This window comes from Copadichromis virginalis, linkage group LG7 (genome assembly GCF_057382275.1).
Source record: "Copadichromis virginalis isolate Kocher_CV1m ecotype Utaka linkage group LG7, C_Virginalis_male_GT1.1, whole genome shotgun sequence".
Taxonomy (NCBI): domain Eukaryota; kingdom Metazoa; phylum Chordata; class Actinopteri; order Cichliformes; family Cichlidae; genus Copadichromis; species Copadichromis virginalis.
Genome location: NC_140624.1, coordinates 6,484,126 through 6,504,596, shown reverse-complemented (window position 1 = coordinate 6,504,596; position 20,471 = coordinate 6,484,126). Strand labels below are relative to the sequence as shown.

The 20,471-nt window shown below is 43.2% G+C and overlaps 1 protein-coding gene across 4 annotated transcripts in view; it reads left to right on the top strand.

The window, feature by feature from the left end:
* Positions 1–19,868: 19,868 nt before the first annotated feature.
* The window catches only part of brsk2a (BR serine/threonine kinase 2a), a 177,060-nt gene continuing 176,457 nt past the window's right edge, over positions 19,869–20,471 (top strand). For 3 of the 4 annotated variants that reach the window (XM_085461386.1, XM_085461387.1, XM_085461384.1), the window contains exon 1: positions 19,869–20,205. In XM_085461386.1, coding sequence (XP_085317512.1) covers positions 20,112–20,205 — 94 coding nt within the window. In that variant the 5' untranslated portion in view covers positions 19,869–20,111. The remainder of the gene's footprint in view (positions 20,206–20,471) is intronic. The other variant, XM_085461385.1, reaches the window with a different exon arrangement.

Sequence of the window (20,471 nt, the reverse complement as noted above, 5' to 3'; positions counted from 1 at the left end):
GTGGGCACTAACCCGTGTTGAATGTCACGTCCACGGCAGGATGCGGTACTGAGGTCTGGTATAATCTGCTCTGTGTCCTTTAATATTTTCAGGCAACTTGCATTTAAAACGATGGAAAACACGCACTCCGTTCTCGCCTGTGATAGATTAACGCACAGGTTACAGTGTAAGGTGAAAGTACAGGGACGCACTGCGCAGTCTGTCACAGTCCGCACATAGAAGAAATAGTTCCCACCTAAATTACTTCAAAAAGCCTCCGTGCTGGTTTCTAATGCAGTTCTGTCATCCACACGGACACAGTAACAGATAATGATTTTAAATGAGGGTAGCAACATTCTCAACATAGCATTATAACCGCGGCTTGGTTGCCGGACGTGAGTGGATATTTCGTGACAATAATAAGGGAATTTGTGTTAAAAGTGTGTAAGTCACCGAGATAAATATCACGTGGCTGTTAATTTAACAGGAAACGTTACGGTTTTGATTTGAGGATAGCCTTTCATACGCCGCCCATGTGGCCGTGACTGGAAGGAAACAGTGACTGTGTCGTCATACAGTCAGACGAGCAGCATTTCGCGCCACCTCCTGTCCACTCTGAGTTATTTCAAAACTAGTCGAGTTACTCACCCGTGTGCAATAAAACAACTCATTTGTCCTACATGTCAGGGGAAGTTTTCTTACACAGATATGATTCGGCTGGCAAAAGGCACGGAAACCAGCATCCCACCCCCCACCCCGCCTTATTAAAATTAAGTGTTCTGAATCATCAAGTGGCCTACACTGGCACAAAAAAGTGTGCTCTCAGACTGTCGATTGCTGTTGGCTGCTCTTTACACCTCTCCCGACTTGAATTTTTTTGTTGCAAAACAAAAGCTTTCAGTTAGGACAACGTGATGTCCTCTTGGCTCACAGCTTTCAATGCATTTTTGAGCATGTGAGAAAAAAAAACACATGAAAATAAATGGACGATAAAAGGTCAAATCGGGTCGACTTTAGTTAAATCGCTTTTCTGGGCAGTTTAAAACCAAAGATTTAATAGTGGAGTGATTATGCACCCTTTTCTCATTTTAATAAGGTTATCAGTCATTGCTAATTGAAAAGTTCACTCAAATGAATGTACAAATTATGCTGCAATGTGTAATTTTCTAAGCATGCCCGTTTAATATATATCCTTCTGGAAGCAATGTGTTTGATGAAGTTGGAAACTGAAATTGTCACCTATTTATTTGACACAGTTCTTGGAGGATATGGAAAAGAGAATTCAAGTATCCCAGAGGATTTTCTGTCAGAGCACGTGTGAATAGTGGAATATGTTAACTTGCCCTTGAAAGGATCATAAAGATAACTTAGGTATTCTTCAGTCATGACACCTAAAATACGCACTCACACAGGCCCTGGCCACTTTGTTAGGTACAGCTGTGATTCACATGGCAGGAACTCACTCCATTTACTCATGTAGACATAGCCAAGGCAACCTGCTGAAGTTCAAACTGAGCATCAGAATAGAAAAGGAAGGTGATTTAAGTAACACAAAATGTGACATGGGTTTTGATGCTAAACAGGCTGGTGTGAGTATTTCAGAAACGTCCAGTGTACTGGGGTTTTTCTATACTGTTTACAGAGGATGGCCTGAAAAAAAGGACCTATCCAGTGAAATGCAGTTCTCTGGGAGAACATGCCTTATCATGCCAAAGTTCAGACAAGAGTGACCAGACTGCTTCAGTCTGATAGGAAGGCAACAGTAATTCAAATAACCATTAGTTATAACCAGGGTATGTAGAAGAACATCTCAGGTTGCACAACACATTGAACTTTGAAGTATAGGAGCAGCAAATCACACAAGTTGCCACTCCTGTGTAAGAACAGGAAACTGAGGCCACAGTTGGCATTAGTTCACTAAAATTGGACAATAAAACATTGCATCATCTGATTCTGACATTCTGATGGTAGGTTCAGAATCTGGCAAAAAAGAAAATTATAGGATGAAGTCATCCTGCCTTGTATCAACAGTTCAGTCTGGTGGTGGTGGGATCTATTTTCTTTGCATACTTTGGCTTCCTTAGTACCAATTACTATTAATTCCTTATTTGGAAGTTTGCTCATTTACAAAGACATGAACACCAAAATCCAGGAAAAAGCACATTACATAACAGTTATAGATTGATTTGCTTGTCATTGAGTAAAGGAAGTATTTCATCCCCAAGCAAAACACGACTTACTTGGAGACGTACTTGGAGAAGAGTGCCTGCTCGGCAACTTGAAGCTTCAGCTCCCTCTACTGATTTCCTACAGAACTGAGGTCTGGAGACCAGCTAGGCCACTCCACAACCTTTACGTGCTTCTTCTTTAACCACTCTTTTGTTGCCTTGGAATTACATTTTGGGTCACTGTCATACTGGAAGACCCATTCACAACCTCTCTTCAGTGTTCTGGCTGGGAGAAGCAGGTTTCAATCCAGGATTTTACACTAGTGCAGCAAAGTCGCCATGTGAAACCACCTCAAAGCATCAGAATCAGAATCAGAATACTTTATTGATCCCTAGGGGAAATTATTTTATGTTACAGTGCTCCATTATAAACAAACATTAACAAGACAGACAATACGCTAACTAAGAATAGTACAATATATACATATATTAGGGGTGCAAGGATACTCGTATCGATATTGAACCGTTTGATATAGTGCTTTCGGTTCAGTACGCATATGTATCGAACAATACAAAATACATTTTTAATTTATTTTATCAACTTTCCTTCTGACTATGCTGTCTGTGTTGAGCGCTCAGTGGATCTGCGCTCGACAGTGCAGCAGCCTAGGCGGAGTAGTCGAACGCAGATTCACTGAGCGCAGGGCAAGCTAGCGAGACAGAAGTTTAAGCTCTCCTTGCAACATGGCAAATTGAACCTTCCCCACCCTCATTCAGATCTGGCGTTTGGAACTATTTTGGTTTTCATGTGACATATGACCCTGAAGGTAAGCACATCATGGACTAAAGTAAAACAGTATGTTGGATGTGCCACGCAATGCTCAATTACATGGGTGGGAGCTAGTGTGTTAGCGCAGTTAGCTCGTTAACGTGTTGGCTGTCCAGCCCCATGCACGGGCGATCTGCGGTAGCTCATTAACGGAGATTTGCCGTGTTGTGGCGTTAACCTCATTTCAACGAGATTTACGCTGACAGCACTAGTGGGAACACAACAAATATGACTGCACATTTACACCGACATCATCCTAGTGCAAAGACAAGTGGAAGCAGACAAAAACAACAAACATGCATGCTACAAACTTTACCCAAGTCATTTAGACAGCCGTTAGCACATGATTCTCCTTATGGGGACCTGATATGTTTAATATGCTGCTGAGAATATAGCCCAGAAGAAGCGTATAGTATAGCTTTTATTTTGGAAAGAGCCATTTCTCTGTAATAAACTCTCTTTTCCAAAGATGAGTGATTCCTCAATCAGATACAGGGCTCGCAAAATCGCCTGTCCAACGTCCCGGGGCTAGCGATTTTTCCAGTCGGGCTACCAAAATCTATCTCTGCCCTGCCCGTCGGGCTATCATAGGAAGGAAAAATATACGTCAATGCTTTTGCATTCTTTCGGAAATGTAGCTGGGTAATTATGTCATTGGCATCGGTGAGCCACTGTCAATATGTGACATATTGAAATCGCATTTGAATTTGCGCTTGTTTTTTGCTTTCACTTTGCAATCGTGTGAACTGTGTATAGAGAGCGACAGCACTGATTGGTGAGTGATGATCATTTGCGCACCAATTCCTCTGACATCGTCTTATCAATCGTTAGCTTACTATGCAAACATGACAAGTGAAATCTCCCGCAGCAAGCTTAAACATGTGAGAGGTTGATCGTGCAGAGAATCGCTGAGCATTATGTGAGTGCGTGTGTAAAAGCAGCAGGATATATATTGTAGCGGGTCAGGGCTGTTCGGGGTTCTGTTTGTACAGTTATGTTTTGTTTATGTTGCCATAGTGACGGGTGACGCCCTCTCTCTGCGACGGTGTGTCCTTCCTGGGTCAGAGGGCGCCCTGTGTGTTGTTGCTGCTGTGCTGTTGCCGCGCTGAGCAGTTAGCTAGCGGCAGTGTTCTTCTGCAGATGTTAATAAACGGCTGTGCTCCCTGGCTAGCTCACGGGAAGCAAGACCAAACGATATCTCCGTCTCCTCCTTGTCTGAGCTCGCCACATTGGTGTCAGAAGTGGGATGATGGTGGCACCCCATGTTCTGACCCGAGTGACTTTTCCCCCGCCGGTCGTGACCGGCCGGTGCGGCAAAAGAAGGCACCTGGACATTTGCAGGACTTTGTGTGGGGTAATGGGGTCGTCGGGGACGACTGACCCCTTAGGTGGGGGCTATGTAGCGGGTCAGGGCTGTTCGGGGTTCTGTTTGTACAGTTATGTTTTGTTTATGTTGCCATAGTGACGGGTGACGCCCTCTCGCTGCCACGGTGTGTCCTTCCGGGGTCAGAGGGCGCCCCGTGTGGTGTTGTTGTTGTTGTGCTGTTGCCGCGCTGAGCAGTTAGCTAGCGGCAGTGTTCTTCTGCAGATGTCAATAAACGGCTGTGCTCCCTGGCTAGCTCACGGGAAGCAAGACCAAACGATACCTCCGTCTCCTCCTTGTCTGAGCTCGCCACATTGGTGTCAGAAGTGGGATGATGGTGGCACCCCATGTTCTGACCCGAGTGACTTTTCCCCCGCCGGTCGTGACCGGCCGGTGCGGCAAAAGAAGGCACCTGGACATTTGCAGGACTTTGTGTGGGGTAATGGGGTCGTCGGGGACGACTGACCCCTTAGGTGGGGGCTATGTAGCGGGTCAGGGCTGTTCGGGGTTCTGTTTGTACAGTTATGTTTTGTTTATGTTGCCATAGTGACGGGTGACGCCCTCTCGCTGCCACGGTGTGTCCTTCCGGGGTCAGAGGGCGCCCCGTGTGGTGTTGTTGTTGTTGTTGTGCTGTTGCCGCGCTGAGCAGTTAGCTAGCGGCAGTGTTCTTCTGCAGATGTTAATAAACGGCTGTGCTCCCTGGCTAGCTCACGGGAAGCAAGACCAAACGATACCTCCGTCTCCTCCTTGTCTGAGCTCGCCACATTGGTGTCAGAAGTGGGATGATGGTGGCACCCCATGTTCTGACCCGAGTGACTTTTCCCCCGCCGGTCGTGACCGGCCGGTGCGGCAAAAGAAGGCACCTGGACATTTGCAGGACTTTGTGTGGGGTAATGGGGTCGTCGGGGACGACTGACCCCTTAGGTGGGGGCTATGTAGCGGGTCAGGGCTGTTCGGGGTTCTGTTTGTACAGTTATGTTTTGTTTATGTTGCCATAGTGACGGGTGACGCCCTCTCGCTGCCACGGTGTGTCCTTCCGGGGTCAGAGGGCGCCCTGTGTGTTGTTGTTGCTGTGCTGTTGCCGCGCTGTGCAGTTAGCTAGCGGCAGTGTTCTTCTGCAGATGTTAATAAACGGCTGTGCTCCCTGGCTAGCTCACGGGAAGCAAGACCAAACGATACCTCCGTCTCCTCCTTGTCTGAGCTCGCCACAATATTTTAGTTCTGCTGAGCCAAATAAGACAGGTCAGGGTGAAGAAGTGACAGCCAAAGAAAAGCTTACCACAAAATGGAAACGTTATGACAAATCAGACCATAAGGCAAAAAGAAAGTGCAGCTTTATGGTTTCATGGACAAAAGAATTTCTGTGGCTGCAATATGACAAGCGAAATAACCAGGGCTGCTCATAAGGTCCGAAGGTGCGCATTTGCTGTCAAAATAAAAAACGGGCACAAGATAAGAAGTTGCAACGCGTGTTTGCATACATAAGATTTTCAGGAGGAGGACAGACATTTGTTTAGAACTCTTAAAGATGTCGAAGAAGCTCCTTTAAGCAATTACTGTGATGTTCCTCCACCTCCAAAGAAATGTCAGAAGGAGTCCGAACCACAAAAGAAGCACGTATTCTCGGAAAAGTAGTTGCAGGAGGTGAGCTGGCTTCAAACAAATGATGAACGCACAGAGATGTGGTGCGGAATGTGCCGTGAAAATTTAATAAATGACAAATTAAGGCATGAACATTTTTGTTGTATCGAAAAAATATCGAACCGTGACACCAAAGTATCGAACCGAACCGTGAATTTTGTGTATTGTTGCACCCCTACTAATGATGGGTCTGTACATGTGGGTTCTTGAGCAGGGAGACGTTGTGGGTGCTGCAAGTTTTCCATCTGTTGCGGTGTAGTGTGTTACCAGTGGTGTTTGTGCTCCCAACTGCCTTCAGATCAGTAACAAGCTCTACTTGTGTGGTTTTGTGCTGATCCACCATCTTTCTCATAATCATCCTCCCACCATGAGGAACAATCTTGCATAGAACTCCAGACCAAGGACAATTGATAGTCATTTTATATTTCTTCTATTTTAGAATAATCATATTGACACTTCTCACTAAGCTTCTTGCTGGTGTTCGGTAGCCCATTCTAGCCTTGTGCAGGTCCACAATCTTGTCCCTGACTTCCTTTGACAGCCCTTTGGTCTTGCCTACGGTGGTGAAGAGGTTGGAATGGAAGAAATTGATTCTGTGGATGGGTGCGCTTTATTCACATAACAAACTGAGATCATGAGTATCTGATATTGATTGACTGACTGATTGTTTAATTGGCTGTAAGCTGTTTGCCCCATGAGCAGACCGCCAGTCTGTGGGAGCCAGAATTCTGGCCGGGTTGTCAGTGATCAAATAAAGCACCTTTGGGATGTGGTGGAGTAGAAGATTCACATTATGGATGTGCAACTGACAAATCCACTGCATCTGTTAGAACATTGCCTGTCTAAGACAGTGCAGACAGTTCACTGTTGTGCAGTCATGGCTGCTGACCCCTGAAAACCTCCGTTGCAGCTGCCGCTGCCACATGCTGCCACTGCTGCTGTTCACATAACATTTCCTAAACCTCACCTTTACCACAGTCTTATTCTTTTTTCTGTTAGCTAGTTGGAGCTTAATAGCGATGAAACAGTATAGTCAGAAAGTTAATAGAATTGTTATCTGCTTCCTGTTGTGTCTGCTTTGTGTATATTGTGCATTCATGAAACAATCCATTGCATGTGGCTGGGAGAACTGTGTGATAATGTTTTGTGTGGGTTGTTTTTTTTTTTTCAATTAAATTGATGTCTAATAAATGAGGATATTGTTAAAAGCCTAAATGAATGAAATTAAATCAAGTAAAAAATGCAATTACACTTAGATTTTAATGCATATAATTGTAAACAGTGGTGTGGTGGTTATCACCGTTTACAGAAAGAAGGTCCTTGATTTGAATAGAGTCTGGGACCTTTCTGTGTTGAGTTTGCATGTTTTTCCTGTCTCTGCATATGCCATCTTTGAGTGCCGGGCTTCCCATCTACAGTCCAAAGACATGCATGGCGTTAGAATAATTAGTGACTCTAAATTGACAGTAGGTGGGAGTGTGAGCATGAATGGTTGTTTGTCTCTGTGTATTAGCCCTGCGACAGACTGGCATCCTGTCACGAGTGTGCCCTGTCTCTTACCCGTTGACAGCTGGTAAATGCTCCAGCACCCCCTCGTGCCCCTGAATTGGATAAGTGGAATAAAATGGCTGAGTGGATGGAAGCTGCTTTATTTATTACTCCCAGGTTTTACCACAGTTATCACATTCACTGATGTTCTTCATTGATAACCTTTTACATGTCCATTTATCAATCCTAATGCAATGCAAGCTGCTCACCAGCAGGAGGTGCTGTTATAAAAGCAGCAAAACTAACTCAGCCTCCTCTTTAAATTGAAATCATTTCCAGTCGGGTTTGATTATAATGCAAGCAGCATCTAAACAGTTATTTCATCCAGCAAAATCCTGCGCCAAACTCGCTGAAATTAAATCATTCGCAATTATGCGGTAATCTCTCGTTATGCTATGAATTATTCATCACATTGAGTTCTAGTCTAGTGGCTCAGTAGGAGTCCACAACGAGTAGTGGTTTTAGACCCACAGGGGTCTTCTACTTTATCTTAGTGCAGCACAGCTGAAGAAAATTTGTTGACTGAGATGTATTTCACAGTTTTTAGGTAAACATTTTAGATCAACTACTCCTGCGCAACAATATACCCTGCTGTATCAAATCAGATGTAACAAATTATCCCAGGAACCCCAGGCTGTTTCTCCTTAAACTGTAGCACCAGCTGTTGACATTCAACAAGCTCAGTCTCACTGCCTGTGACTTTAAAAATAATAAACACTTCACTACATTGTGTTGAGGTGATCCAGTGTATGGCAAAGACAGTATATGACACTGCTGAAAACAGATTAAGTTTCATTAGATGTGTGAGAAATCATGCTTCATCTCCTGGCGTTTAATGTTCTCAGTTTGCCTGCAGCGATATATATACTCCAAACTTTCCCAGACTCCAAGCAGCTTCTTCTTGTCCTTGCTATTGAATTTCTTGTCTTTGCCTCCATCATGCGCCGTCACTTTCAATGTGCTCCAGAGAGTGTGTAAATTGAGTCACTGCTGGGCCCCACAGTGGAATAAAAAGACACCAGTTTGTCATGTTAGCTTCCCCTTTCTCACCAAAGCATCATTTGCCAACATACAGTTATTGCACAGGGCGTTGGGACCGGGGGGTGTCTGTTGTGGGTGATATCTGTCTCAGGCTGCTCCAGTAATGGAGAGGAATCTAATCACCTCACTACAGCCTCCTCTTCCTCCTCCAGCCTGTGTTTAGAAATAGAACTGTGGCAGAGAAAATAAGGCCACATCAATCATAAAAGGATTCTCCAGGGAGCCACTTGATGCTCAGAACTCTGGCAGAACAACATCCAGCTTACTGGTGTTACCTCATTTTACCTCTGATGCACACAGTCTAATTTATAGTTTTCCTTTGCTCATTTGTCCTTCGGTTTCTTTCGGCACGACTCGAACACTCTCGCTCCTCTTTCCCTTTCTTCTCACAATCAAGTTGCATCGTTCTCATTCTTACATCTCTCCTTCCTTCCCAGCTCCCAGCGCTCCCTCTCCTTTCTTCTCCTTGCTTCCAAATTTGCTTCACACACACCTTCTGCCTAAGACTGATAACATCCCTGATGGAGTTCCTTTATTAGCTACCCACAGGCAGATTAACCAGAGCAATAATACACCAATCAACAGCAATTACGCACTGATAAGCCCAGGGAGATCTCTGCTGGGTGTGGGAAAGGATGTGGCATTTGTAGAGTGATTGCATGTGTTTTAGTGCAGGATTAAAGGTTGTGTGTCTGTGCATACATTTACACGTGTTTTACAAGTATATTTAATTGAGCACGCTTTGTTTTTTGCCTGCGGTTTTAATCCCTTCATAGGGCATATTATTATGATCAGATGTGAAATCAGTCCTAGTCTCAAGGTTCTTCTCAGGTGCTAATTGAAGCCATGACTAGGCAAGCTGTATTCTCATCTGTGCAGTTGCAAAGTTATTAATGAAAGCATGAGTGCAGCAAACCAGCTGGGTAAACAGGGGCTTAGAATCAATATGGTATATCATTTATTCTCCAAGTATACCATTATGATTGAAGACATCCTTTCTCCCATCATTACACATTAAAACACTTCATTTGCAATGTTGGCACTTGTTCGTTTTTGGACATCACAGCTTAAACAGCAGGCTGGCATTGTTATAGAGCACCTAAATGATGATGAAAACGAGTGGAAGCATAGATATGAGTTTTCCCCCTGCAGGCATTCACACACCAGCCAAGTCTGACTTCAACAACAGCTGCATGAATTTAACCTGCCCCCCTTCCAGTCTGTTTTTCTGTGCATGTGCAAAAAGACGCTTTCACGTGCATGCATGTACACACCTGCATGTGCACAAACTCATGCGTTTGCGAGCACAGTCTTCCTTTTAATGCCAAACCAGAGACCTTGGAATCTGTTTACTGCTGTGCTGCTGGAAAGCCCACCAATCTTTCAGTTCCAGATTTGCTTTAAGTGAACTTGGCGAACTGTGTGTGGATACAGCAGATTAGTCCTCCTTCAGAAACAGTGATCCAGCGGACCTCTGATTATTTTTATTTTTTTTAATTTGCTGTTTTATTCAGTCACAGGGCAGCAGATATTGATTAACTATGGTGTTTTATGTCTGAATGTTTGCCATGTTGGTCTTCTGTAACTGTGAGGCAGCTCCAGTTGTGACCTCAGAAAGTTATTTCGAGAACACAAAATAAAAGACATTCAATTTAGATTTCAAGCCTGAAACTGAATACATTTCCCGTTGCTCTCCAATCTCTAATTATTTCGTAGGACTTACAACTGTGCCACTGTTTAAAGACAGCGTGCGCACATGCATGGTAGACTGCAGCAGGTAGCCTCACATTCTTTTATATGTCACTGGAGATGCTATGTGAAGCTTCTGCCTCCCAGTCCGGTGACCTTAACACCTGTGATTGATATTGGAAGGGAGATGTATGTGTGCAGGCATGGTCTAGGTGGTGTGTGTGTAAGTGTGTGCGCTTGCGTGCATGAATGGTTAAGGTTAATTGAAGTTGTTAGAGTGAAAATGATTCCCTCAGGGGGGACTTAGCAGGTGGAGGCAATGGGTGGGTGCAGCAGCCGGTGACGGAGAGAGGGGTGAGATGGAGGAATAAAGAGAAGGGGGGGTGGGGGGTCAAAGGGATTGCTCGTCCCCTCCAGTGCTAAGAGGCAGTGATACATGAGGACGGAGAGATGATGTGATTCATCTAAAGGTCAAGTTTGTCTGTCCGTCCCTCCATCTGACCCCTCCACCCATCACTGTTTCTTGCCTCAGAGCTCCTTGTGTTTCTCCTTACTTATCTTGAGTAAACCGGGTCCAAGTGAGTCTTTTTCACATAGTCATTCACACCAGAGCATCTGTTAAAGCACCCTCATCCTGTCTCACGCATCCTTCTATATCTCTTGCTCTGTCTGTCTGTCCCCCCCATGTGGCCTTTCCCCTCTCCTCCCATACTAGCCTTCATTTCACAGATGACAGGTTGGCTGACTGTAATCCAACAGATGCTGGGGCGGGAAGGCCTGACCAACTGTTTTAACTCCAATCAGCTTTTATTGCTCTCCAGAGGAGCCCCACACAACCCCCTGCCAGCATGACATTTCAGAGAGCAGGAGAGTAAAGGCGAAAGTAGGAGAGAGCAGTAGCTATACTCTGCGTATCTGTATGCACATGTGTGACTATGCGTGTGTGATGATAAAGGTAGGGGGCTGATGGAGAAAAAGGGTGACAGTCATTACCCTCTGTGCCTGGTGTGGAGCCAAACTGCTGGCCTCAATCAACTTAGACACATGTGTTTGTGTGTGTGCGAGACAGCGAGAGTCCAGCGTCAGCAGGGATGGAGATGTCGCTGGTAATACATCTGCCACCGTTGCCCGCTCCCGACAGCCCGAGCCACCCCTGCATCGCCCACGTCTGTCGCCTCCTTCCCGCTCTCCATCCATCTCTGCAGCCCACCTCCATTCCACAGCCTCTCAGCCTCTCAGCCACAGCCTCCCACAAAGACAAAGGAAGCGGCAACTTACAGTAGTGTGACTTTGAAGCTATAGTTGCTTGTGTCATACGTATAATCTATGATCCAAAGCCATGTATTTGAAGGCGTACTAAATGTTACTGTATGCACAGTTACTATCAAAGGTGCTGCATGTTTAGCAGTCTTCCTGAAGTAGCAACAGTATGTTTTTGTGTTTTTGTATTAGTAAAACAATGATAGTCTTTCAGATATTATGCAGGCAATTTTATGTTATTGACATATAAATCCAGTGAAAACTAAGAAACAATTACTTGGTAATGGCATAAGTGTAGAACAAAGCATTGAGGCTAAGCAGCTTAGCTTTGACTGGTGATTAATGCACTGATTTACCCTCTGGTAATTTAAACTAGTTATGCTAACTGCAAATGGGGTACCTCAATGTTTGTGATGTTGTGATGGAGTACCTACAGTAACAAAAAATAATAGAAAAAAAAGAGTGTTTACTGAAGCACAAACATTTAAATGGCACATCTACAAATTCTCACTGGGTTCTGCTAAGTAGCACAATAGCAGACACCAAGAAGCCATTGAGTATTTGATATAATGGCACCTCTGTTTATTGGATGATTAGTAGGGTTTTACTGCTCTCTGTAGAAGCGTGGGCCACTTGAACTCTGCAGCTTGACCTGCAGGCAATTAAAAGCAGTGAAAGCTAGAGAAAGATTTATTGGGGTGCAGGAGAAGCTTAGCTCTTCTAATCACTTTTACTGGTGCTGCCACAAAGAGGTCATGTGACCTTGCCCAGGAAGGTGTTGTTCAACAGGACATTATACTGTCACACCTCCACTGAGACACACGCGCCTACTGTACATTCTTTGAAGCATGGCCCTGTTCATGTTCCTCTGAACACTTCTTCACATGAACATGTACTGTACGTTCTAGCTGTCATTTTCAGATTAACTTCTCTGCCCTTTTTATCATAGCGGCAGAAGATGGTGGTAGAAGTGGTTATACACGTGACAATTCCTATTACTTTCTTTGTAATACTACTTAGTATTGGACATGTTTATAGAGAGCTTGCTAGTTTTGGATAAGCTGACTATTATTTTTAGAGTCAACCATTCAAGATGTGCTTAAGGTGCACGTTTTTCATCTTAAATTCAAGGGATTTCACTAAAGTATTTCATTAATCCAGATTTTCTGAGGTTCCAAAGTAATTAGACAAACTAATATAATGTTAAATATACTGTAAGTATTACTGTAGAAGGCATGGACCACCATCACCTGCATTTCCTCCCTGCCTGCTCTGCTAGACCTGTATCTTAGTTTCCTTTATTGGCTGCTTGTTTGTGGGTCTCTGCCTTCGTTTTTGTCTTCAGTAATGGAAAAACATGCTCTATTGGGTGAGATCAGGTGACTGACTTGGCCCTTGAAGATTATCCAATTTCTTTGCCTCGATAAAGTCTTGGGTTGTTTTTGCAGTATGTGTTGGGTCATTAGCCATTTGCCCTGTGAAATGCCATGTGATCAGTTTTGCTACATTAGGCTGAATCTGAGCAGAGAATATAGCTCTGTACACTTCAGAATTCCCCCTACTTCCTCCAGCAGCAGTCACATCATCAATAAACACTAGTGACCCAGTTCCACTGGCCCTGCCGTAACATTGCCTCAACAATGTTTGACAGATGATGTGCTATGCTTTGGATTATGAATTGTTTCTCTCCTTCTCCATATTTTTCTATTTCCATTATTCTGGTAAGAGTTAATCTTGGTTGTTTTTCAGAGCTGTGCACAGTCTTTTAGATGTTTTCTGGCAAAATCTAATCTGGTGTTCATGTTCTTGAGTATAAACAAGGACCAGCCTTCCACTTCAGTTGTCCACCATGATCTTTCAGACATTTTTGTGTTGAACTGGCTAGAGCTTTCCCCTTTTTGAGAATGCACTGTTGTTGATTTTTCATACCCAAAGATATATTTAAATTTGCTTTATTTTATTATTTAAGTCTAATGATGCCTTCTCCACTTGCAACATTGTCTTTTGGAATATGGAGAGTGCAAGTGAAAATCTACTAAATTCAAGTTCAATCAACTCCAGGTCTTTTGTATTCTTAACATGTCATTGAATAATAAGGGGACCAGCCTTGCTTGGCCAAAGTGTTCAGTGTTTTGAGCCTCGGAAAATAAGGGAATATGTATGAAAATGCCTCTAATTCTTAAACAGTTAATACAGTATATTTTCCAAACCTCTTGAGTTAAAGCTAAAAGGCTTCACTCCAATCACATGTTTAAAATCCACTGTGGTGGTGCACAGAAACAAAATTACATAAACTTTTGGTCTTACTGTATTTGCCTTGGTCCAAATACATGAATATGTGATGTTCGTAGGGATTACATTGTATCACCACTGCCAGCGCAGCGATCTGCCACTGTTGGAAAAAGAGGTACAAAAAAGCCTCATCTCTCTGTAAGTTTTTGCCTATATTATTCTTTCAATAATTCTACGACAGGTAACATGTTAACATAAGACGATTCCTTAAATGTCTCCTCCTAAAATTTGTTTGGAGGAGACACGTCACGTTTAATGCTCCACTCTCTTCGATGTACCACAAGAATAGGACACAAAATTGTGTCGTATTGAGAGCAATCAAGTTGACTGTGAAAAGATCAGTAGTCAGGCTTAGGGAGTGATGAATAATGAGGCTGTATTCAATGTACATGATACATGAGGTTAAAGTTTGTTTTTATTTTAAGTAAGACCATTAGATCATGTAACTGGCACACGTAGCCAGGTTCACAAGGCTAGCGAGAATGACATTGCCAGAAGCAGATTTCAAATTGGCTAGAGAGTGAAGCTTGCTTCAGTATGTGTGTGTGAGTCATTTTCAAGGTTACTCAGCTAACAGAGAAAGGTCACCCGTGTTGCCAGCTCCACATGCAGCTGCTTTAAGTCCAGACTAAATAATATTGGCACATGTTCAAGAATTTAAAAGTGTCTGTTTTCCTTTTTCTGATAAGAACTTTATAAAAAGGTGAAACAGCATGTAAGAGGACTTTCTAAAGGGTTAAGCAGAAAAAGAGTAAAGAAAAATGCTTTTAAGTAACTATCTGCACTTCATACGGACACTCTAACATCTCCAACACAGGCACTGAAAACTGTGGAGAAACAGTGTCAACTTGTAACCATTGCTTCCAATATCTTAATTGCTGAAGAAAACATTCCTGTACTTATATGTGTTTGTACTTTAAACTCAAACTGACAGTGTGGAAGAGGGTTTGTGCACGCTAAATCAATGATCAGTAAGTTTATTACGGTTAGATGTAGTTGTTTTAGTCCTTCACCCCACGCTTCCATTAAATGTCCCTGTGATTAGCGAGGCACACACAGCCAACCTAATTATCCAACGGCACAGCCAAACCCTCTACATGATTACTAACAGTTTGCTTCTAATACTGCAATTACATTCTTCGTAATGGCAAAAAGCTATGATTAAAGAGGAAATGCCTGCTTTGTGTCTGAGCATGTTTGTAAAGGCACAAGTAGCTAGCTGCATGCAGTTGTGTGCATAAAACTGAGGTATTTCTCCATGCCTTCATAGATAACACCATTGGTCGCAGCCCCCGCTTAAATTTTGTATTTAATTCTAAAATTGAAGAAAAAAATAGGGCTTGATTGAAGGTTTCTTTTCTGTTTGATATTGAAAATGTAATCATCTCTCTCATGAGTCACAATAGGAAAGAGCAGCACACCTTAATTCTAGCATATTTCTCTGTTAACTGAAGTGTTGAGGGCTTAAAGGCTGCAGCACCACAGAGGAGAAACAGAAGCAAACTGGGTCAGATGAGTGTGGTTGTGATTTCATGATGTCAGTGAAGAAAGATGAGATGTGTGAGACTGTGTGAGAGCCGAGAAAATCTGAGACAGAGCGTCACTTATTCTGCCAAGATTTTGTCTGGAAATGTTTAAAAAATTGTATAAATGTGTCTATTGTCATAACTAAAACGGGGCGATCAGCATTTCCTTATCCTATTATTAGAACATTGTGAAGATGGATGTTAAAGAGGTGCTGCTAGTGGTAGAATGTAAATTATTATTATTTTTTTTAACCAGCAGGGGGCAGTGGAACTGCAGAGGTGTGACAGTGAAACAGAGAGGCTTATTCCCTGTGGAGAATATTCCCTCCACGGCTCCACTCCCGGGCATGTCAGTGTACAACTAACATACTGTGGTGACATTTGAAATGAACACCAGCTGACCACTGATCATGGTACATGAACATGCTGGATGGAGGAGCATATGTCTGTGTGTGATTGTGTATGGGTGTGTTTTTCAATCAATGTGTGTGATACCAGTCATTTGCATATATATATATATATATATATATATATATATATATTATGATATTTTATCCCCAGATATGTACATGTGACCGTGCAATGTGATCCTGCTGTGAACATGTAACCAGCCTTTTTGTGTTATTCTCAAAGCTATCAGCCTTTCTTGAGTATATAGTTACCCTGCTTCTGTTAACTTTTGTCCTTTTATTCACCTTTTTTTGTGTGAACCTGAGCAGACAAAAGCACGTATATGCCCACAAACCTGCACGTAAGGTGTGGAAATGAAAACCTCACTATAGAAGTCCTTGGGTGGAGATCTGCTTGAGACGTGGAGAGAGTATTCTGTATTATTTCCCCTCGGGTGCTTGGTTTTTGGTTCACCTTCACTGCCCTTTCATTAATCTCTCTTCTCCCCAGTTTTGTAATGTTTGCAGATGATCGCTAATAGTCTCTGTATGTGGATGACACTCTAATTAATCAAGCACTCTATGCTGGCCAGTCCAGTAGCAACCAACAGCTTCTGACATGCAGCTAGCTGGCAATAACCAGTTTGTACAACCCTGAAGGGCTGCAAGTTCACACATATGTGTTTGTGCTTGTGTGGCAGTTGTTTCTGGCTGGAAACGCTACACTACAACAAGAGAGTGAATTTGTGTGTTGGCGAGGGATTTCCTATGTGCACACATTCGGTATGAGTTAATGTGTTTATGGCCCCCTCTTGATTTGGTCAGACTCTCCTATAAAGCTATTCATTACATGGTAGTATGGTGAAGTAATTATGCAGTCTGGGCTTCCTGTCACGTCCAGAGGTTATTGGACTCTTGCCGCACATCAAATATGTTGCACTTTTTAGTAAACCTCTCTCTCTCTATATCCATCTCTCTCCCTCCCTCTGTGTTTTACTCTCTGGCACACCTCGTCTTTCATCACATTTCTGCAAAGCAGACAGAGAGAGAGAGAGAGAGATGTATCAAACATCAAACCTGATAATTTCTGTTAAAGAGATCTTACACCTTTCTTAGGCATTTTTATATCTTAATTTCAGAATTGTTTCTTTGTTTGGCAACACACTATTAGTATGCTCATGCTGTGGAGTGTTGGAGGCTCCAATTGCAGCCGATTGCTTTTTGGCCGTTGGTAAATTTGTGTTATCTAACACAACTCTTTGATAATTCTTGCTCCACTGAATATTCAGCAAACATCCAGAAGACAAGAAGCTCTTTCTGAATTTTGTTTATCCTTCTGATTGGATTTTGCAGCTTGGTGGCTCTGTGTGTGTTAACGCATGTAAATAATGCACATAAACACATTCGCACACGAACTAAGAAGGCTCCTCGTTAATTTGTGTGCAGAGAAAGGGGGTGGGCGTGGGGGTGTGGGCTGTGAAGGAGTGGAGATGGATTGATAGGAAGCAGGGAGGTACAGGCAAGGTGATTAAAAACTCAGGCTACAGATGTTTCTGGAACACTTCAAAGTGTTGCGCCTGCCAGTGCTGGGCATGATGCATTATTGAAACGGAGCCCACCTGGCGCTGACATCACATACCCTGTCCACCTGGTGCCGCGCTGTCACGTGGGTGACACTCTGGGTCACACCTCCTCACACAAACCTAGCTCCCAGTGCGTTGAAGGGCATCAGGGGATACAGCACACATTCTCAACATAGACCTCAAAGGCACTAAACTGGGGCATGTGCAGACTGTTGGCCTCATGAATTGAAAGTGAGGAGGAATAATTTGCCAGTTGCAAAACTTTTTTTTCTCCTATATGTGGAATTGATAACATGAAAAATATTATTTCCTTATTTGGCTTGTACCTGCTTCTAAAGTTGTTTTTTTTTAAGTAATCTGAGAAAAGATTAAAGAGGACTGTTCTGCTCATTTCCCATTCCATGTTTTGACTATCACTCTACTAAAGTAGCTTTGCATGATTTACAGTTTAAAATAATGCTTGTTTGTCTTGCACTGGGTTTCGGTGCGGTTGCAACCTTCCCCCTCCATTTAAGTCAACTTTTCTCTGACCGGCTGGTCCTTCCAGAGAGTCTGAACAGCAGCGGAGGGGTTCCTGAGCTGTGTGCCTGAGCTGTGCACCTAACGTGACCATGTTAAGGATGTAACCTACAACTGACATAATGCAAAACTAAGAAAAAACTAACTGAAACTGAGTGGTTGCAGCAGTCCGAGGCCTGAGCTTTTTACTCAGAGAGTTACTTGCAAATCTGCTGACCTCACTGTTTGAAATTTTGCCTATGTTTAATACAAGCATCCATCTTGTAAGAGGATATAAAAATACAGCATAAAAGGTCTGTTTTATGGTCAAATTCATGCAAACATGCACAAAGATGCAGCAGCGTAACAGTTTAATTTCTTATTGAGTCAATAATTGAAATGCAGTGACCATGATTCAGTAGAGTCTGCATTATTGAGCATATTCAGAGGAAAGCCTGTGAATCTTTCTGGAATATCCTTATCTTTGAAGTAACCTCCAGTGTGTTGTTGATGCAATTCTTGCTGCTTAAATATTTCAGCAGCCTCCTCAACCTTGTTTTGTTCAAAAAAAAAAAAGGAAAAGGAAAAAAAGTAACTAGAGGTCACGGTTGTGTTTGTGCGTGTGCATGTGCATGAATATATGTGCGTGTGTTTCTCCTGCATGTGTCCCCTGACACCTGTACTCTCTCAGGGTGTGAGGAACAGACAGAGGCCAGAGCCACAGTCACAGGTCTCAGACCAGTGGGGTGTGAAATGAATCACAGGGCCAACACACTCTCCCACTGCTGCACACACTCGACTCGCTGTGTGGGTGTGTGTTGCGTGGCGTGTATGCGCGCTTGCGAGAGACAGAGGAGCATAAAAGGAGAGAAAGGACACTGAAAGAAAGGGAAGAAGGGGAGGTAGAGACAAGAAACTCCTACATTGTGGTTTTAGCTGCATTAATAGGTCCTCAGTTAATAAAGTCAGTATAAATATTTATCAGCGCTGTAACGCTTTCTCATGAGAGATGCCGTTTGGACTAACTGCGGTGTAGCTTTGGCATTTCATTTTCGTTCAGTCTTTATTGTCGACAAGACTGGGAAAGGCAAATGTGTAACAGTCTCAGGACTTCAGACCCTGCAAGAACCAGAGTCACAACTGCTTTTGTTATTTTGATTAATTTCAGTGTCATTAGGGAATTTGAACCTCATAAGTCAGCCCTAAAATCTTGTTTTATGGATTTTTTCCCCCCACATTATGCTCACATGGTGCAAATTCATAAATAAATTTGTGTTTGAATGACCCCAAATGAATTTATGTCTAGCTTTAATATAACACCGGTGTACTGCTTGCACGGGTTTGCCTGTGAGAAACCATAAAACACAACAGGGTACAATTCTTTCGCTAATTTTTATTTCACTTGGATATTTCAGCTTCCTTTTGTAGATAGCAAAAATGATCTCATTCATCTGCCTAAGGTGAAAAGCTTCTCGGTGCTTACCATAAATCTGAATTTAAGATGTGCGGGTGCAAGTGACCTTTTGTGACCTGTAAGGAGAAAACTTGAAATCAGTTTTTTAAGCTTTTCTTTTCAGCATATTTGCATACTTGAGTGGAGTATTTGAATGAAAGTGAGACATATTTGAATAATCATGGATAAAGGGTTTTTATTGCACGACAGAGAGTAAACATACAAACATTTGAAGAATTTCAAATGAACTTGATCAGAGAAGCTCCTTAACAGTAGATGTAAATCTTGGGCTTAAGTTGAAGATTTACATTATATTTCTTATTTTTTAAAAAGACTTCAGTTGATGGGCACATTCACGGGGGCATTTAAATTTTGCGGCTTATGCTTTACATGCTATTAGGCACTTACCTTGCTTTTAATGAACTGTTCATTCGGGATTAAACTCTTTAAGATCACAACCTGCAGCTCTTCTAGAAAAAGCAAAAATCCTCCAGCAACAAGAAACGGGGCGGCAGAGGAGGGGATCCGGTGCTCTGGTTGGTTGTATCGACTGTCAATCATCCACGAGTACTCGGCAGCACCTCCCACAGACGCACAGCGGCAGCGCAGCTTTCACCCACAATGATATTCAAGGCACTTGCGGCTCGTCTGCAGCGATAGGAGAAAAGAGGACAGAAAAGAGAGCCTCACCTCCTCTAACAGCGAGTGAGGTAGGGAAAAGAGTCAGAGAGCGAGAGGAAGACGAGAGGCTGTGGAGTTAAAAGAAAGACAACGGCGGCTTGGACCTCCTGCCAGGACTCTTTAATTGTCTGCGCTTTATTATAAAGTGTCTAATTTTCACACAGATTCGACATGTCATCATCCGGTAAAGACAACAGCGGTGCCCAACACGCCAATTACGTGGGACCTTACCGTTTGGAGAAGACGCTCGGAAAAGGACAGACAGGTTAGTTGGGACAGCTTGCTCGCGGCATCCTCTCTAATTGCACAATTTATTTTCGGAGCGCTCCGCAGCGAGTTGAAATTTGGCCGGCTGGGTGTCTGCAGGTGATAAATAACTAACCGCTTAGTTACAAACACCTGCCCAGCCTTGTGGGGAATTTGGAGGGTTGTTTCGCCAGCGGTCTGACATAATCATTGTTCACACAGGATGTTGCTTTACATTGTTTTATTGGCTGTGCGTTGGCGTTGGACTGTGTGTGTGTGAATTAA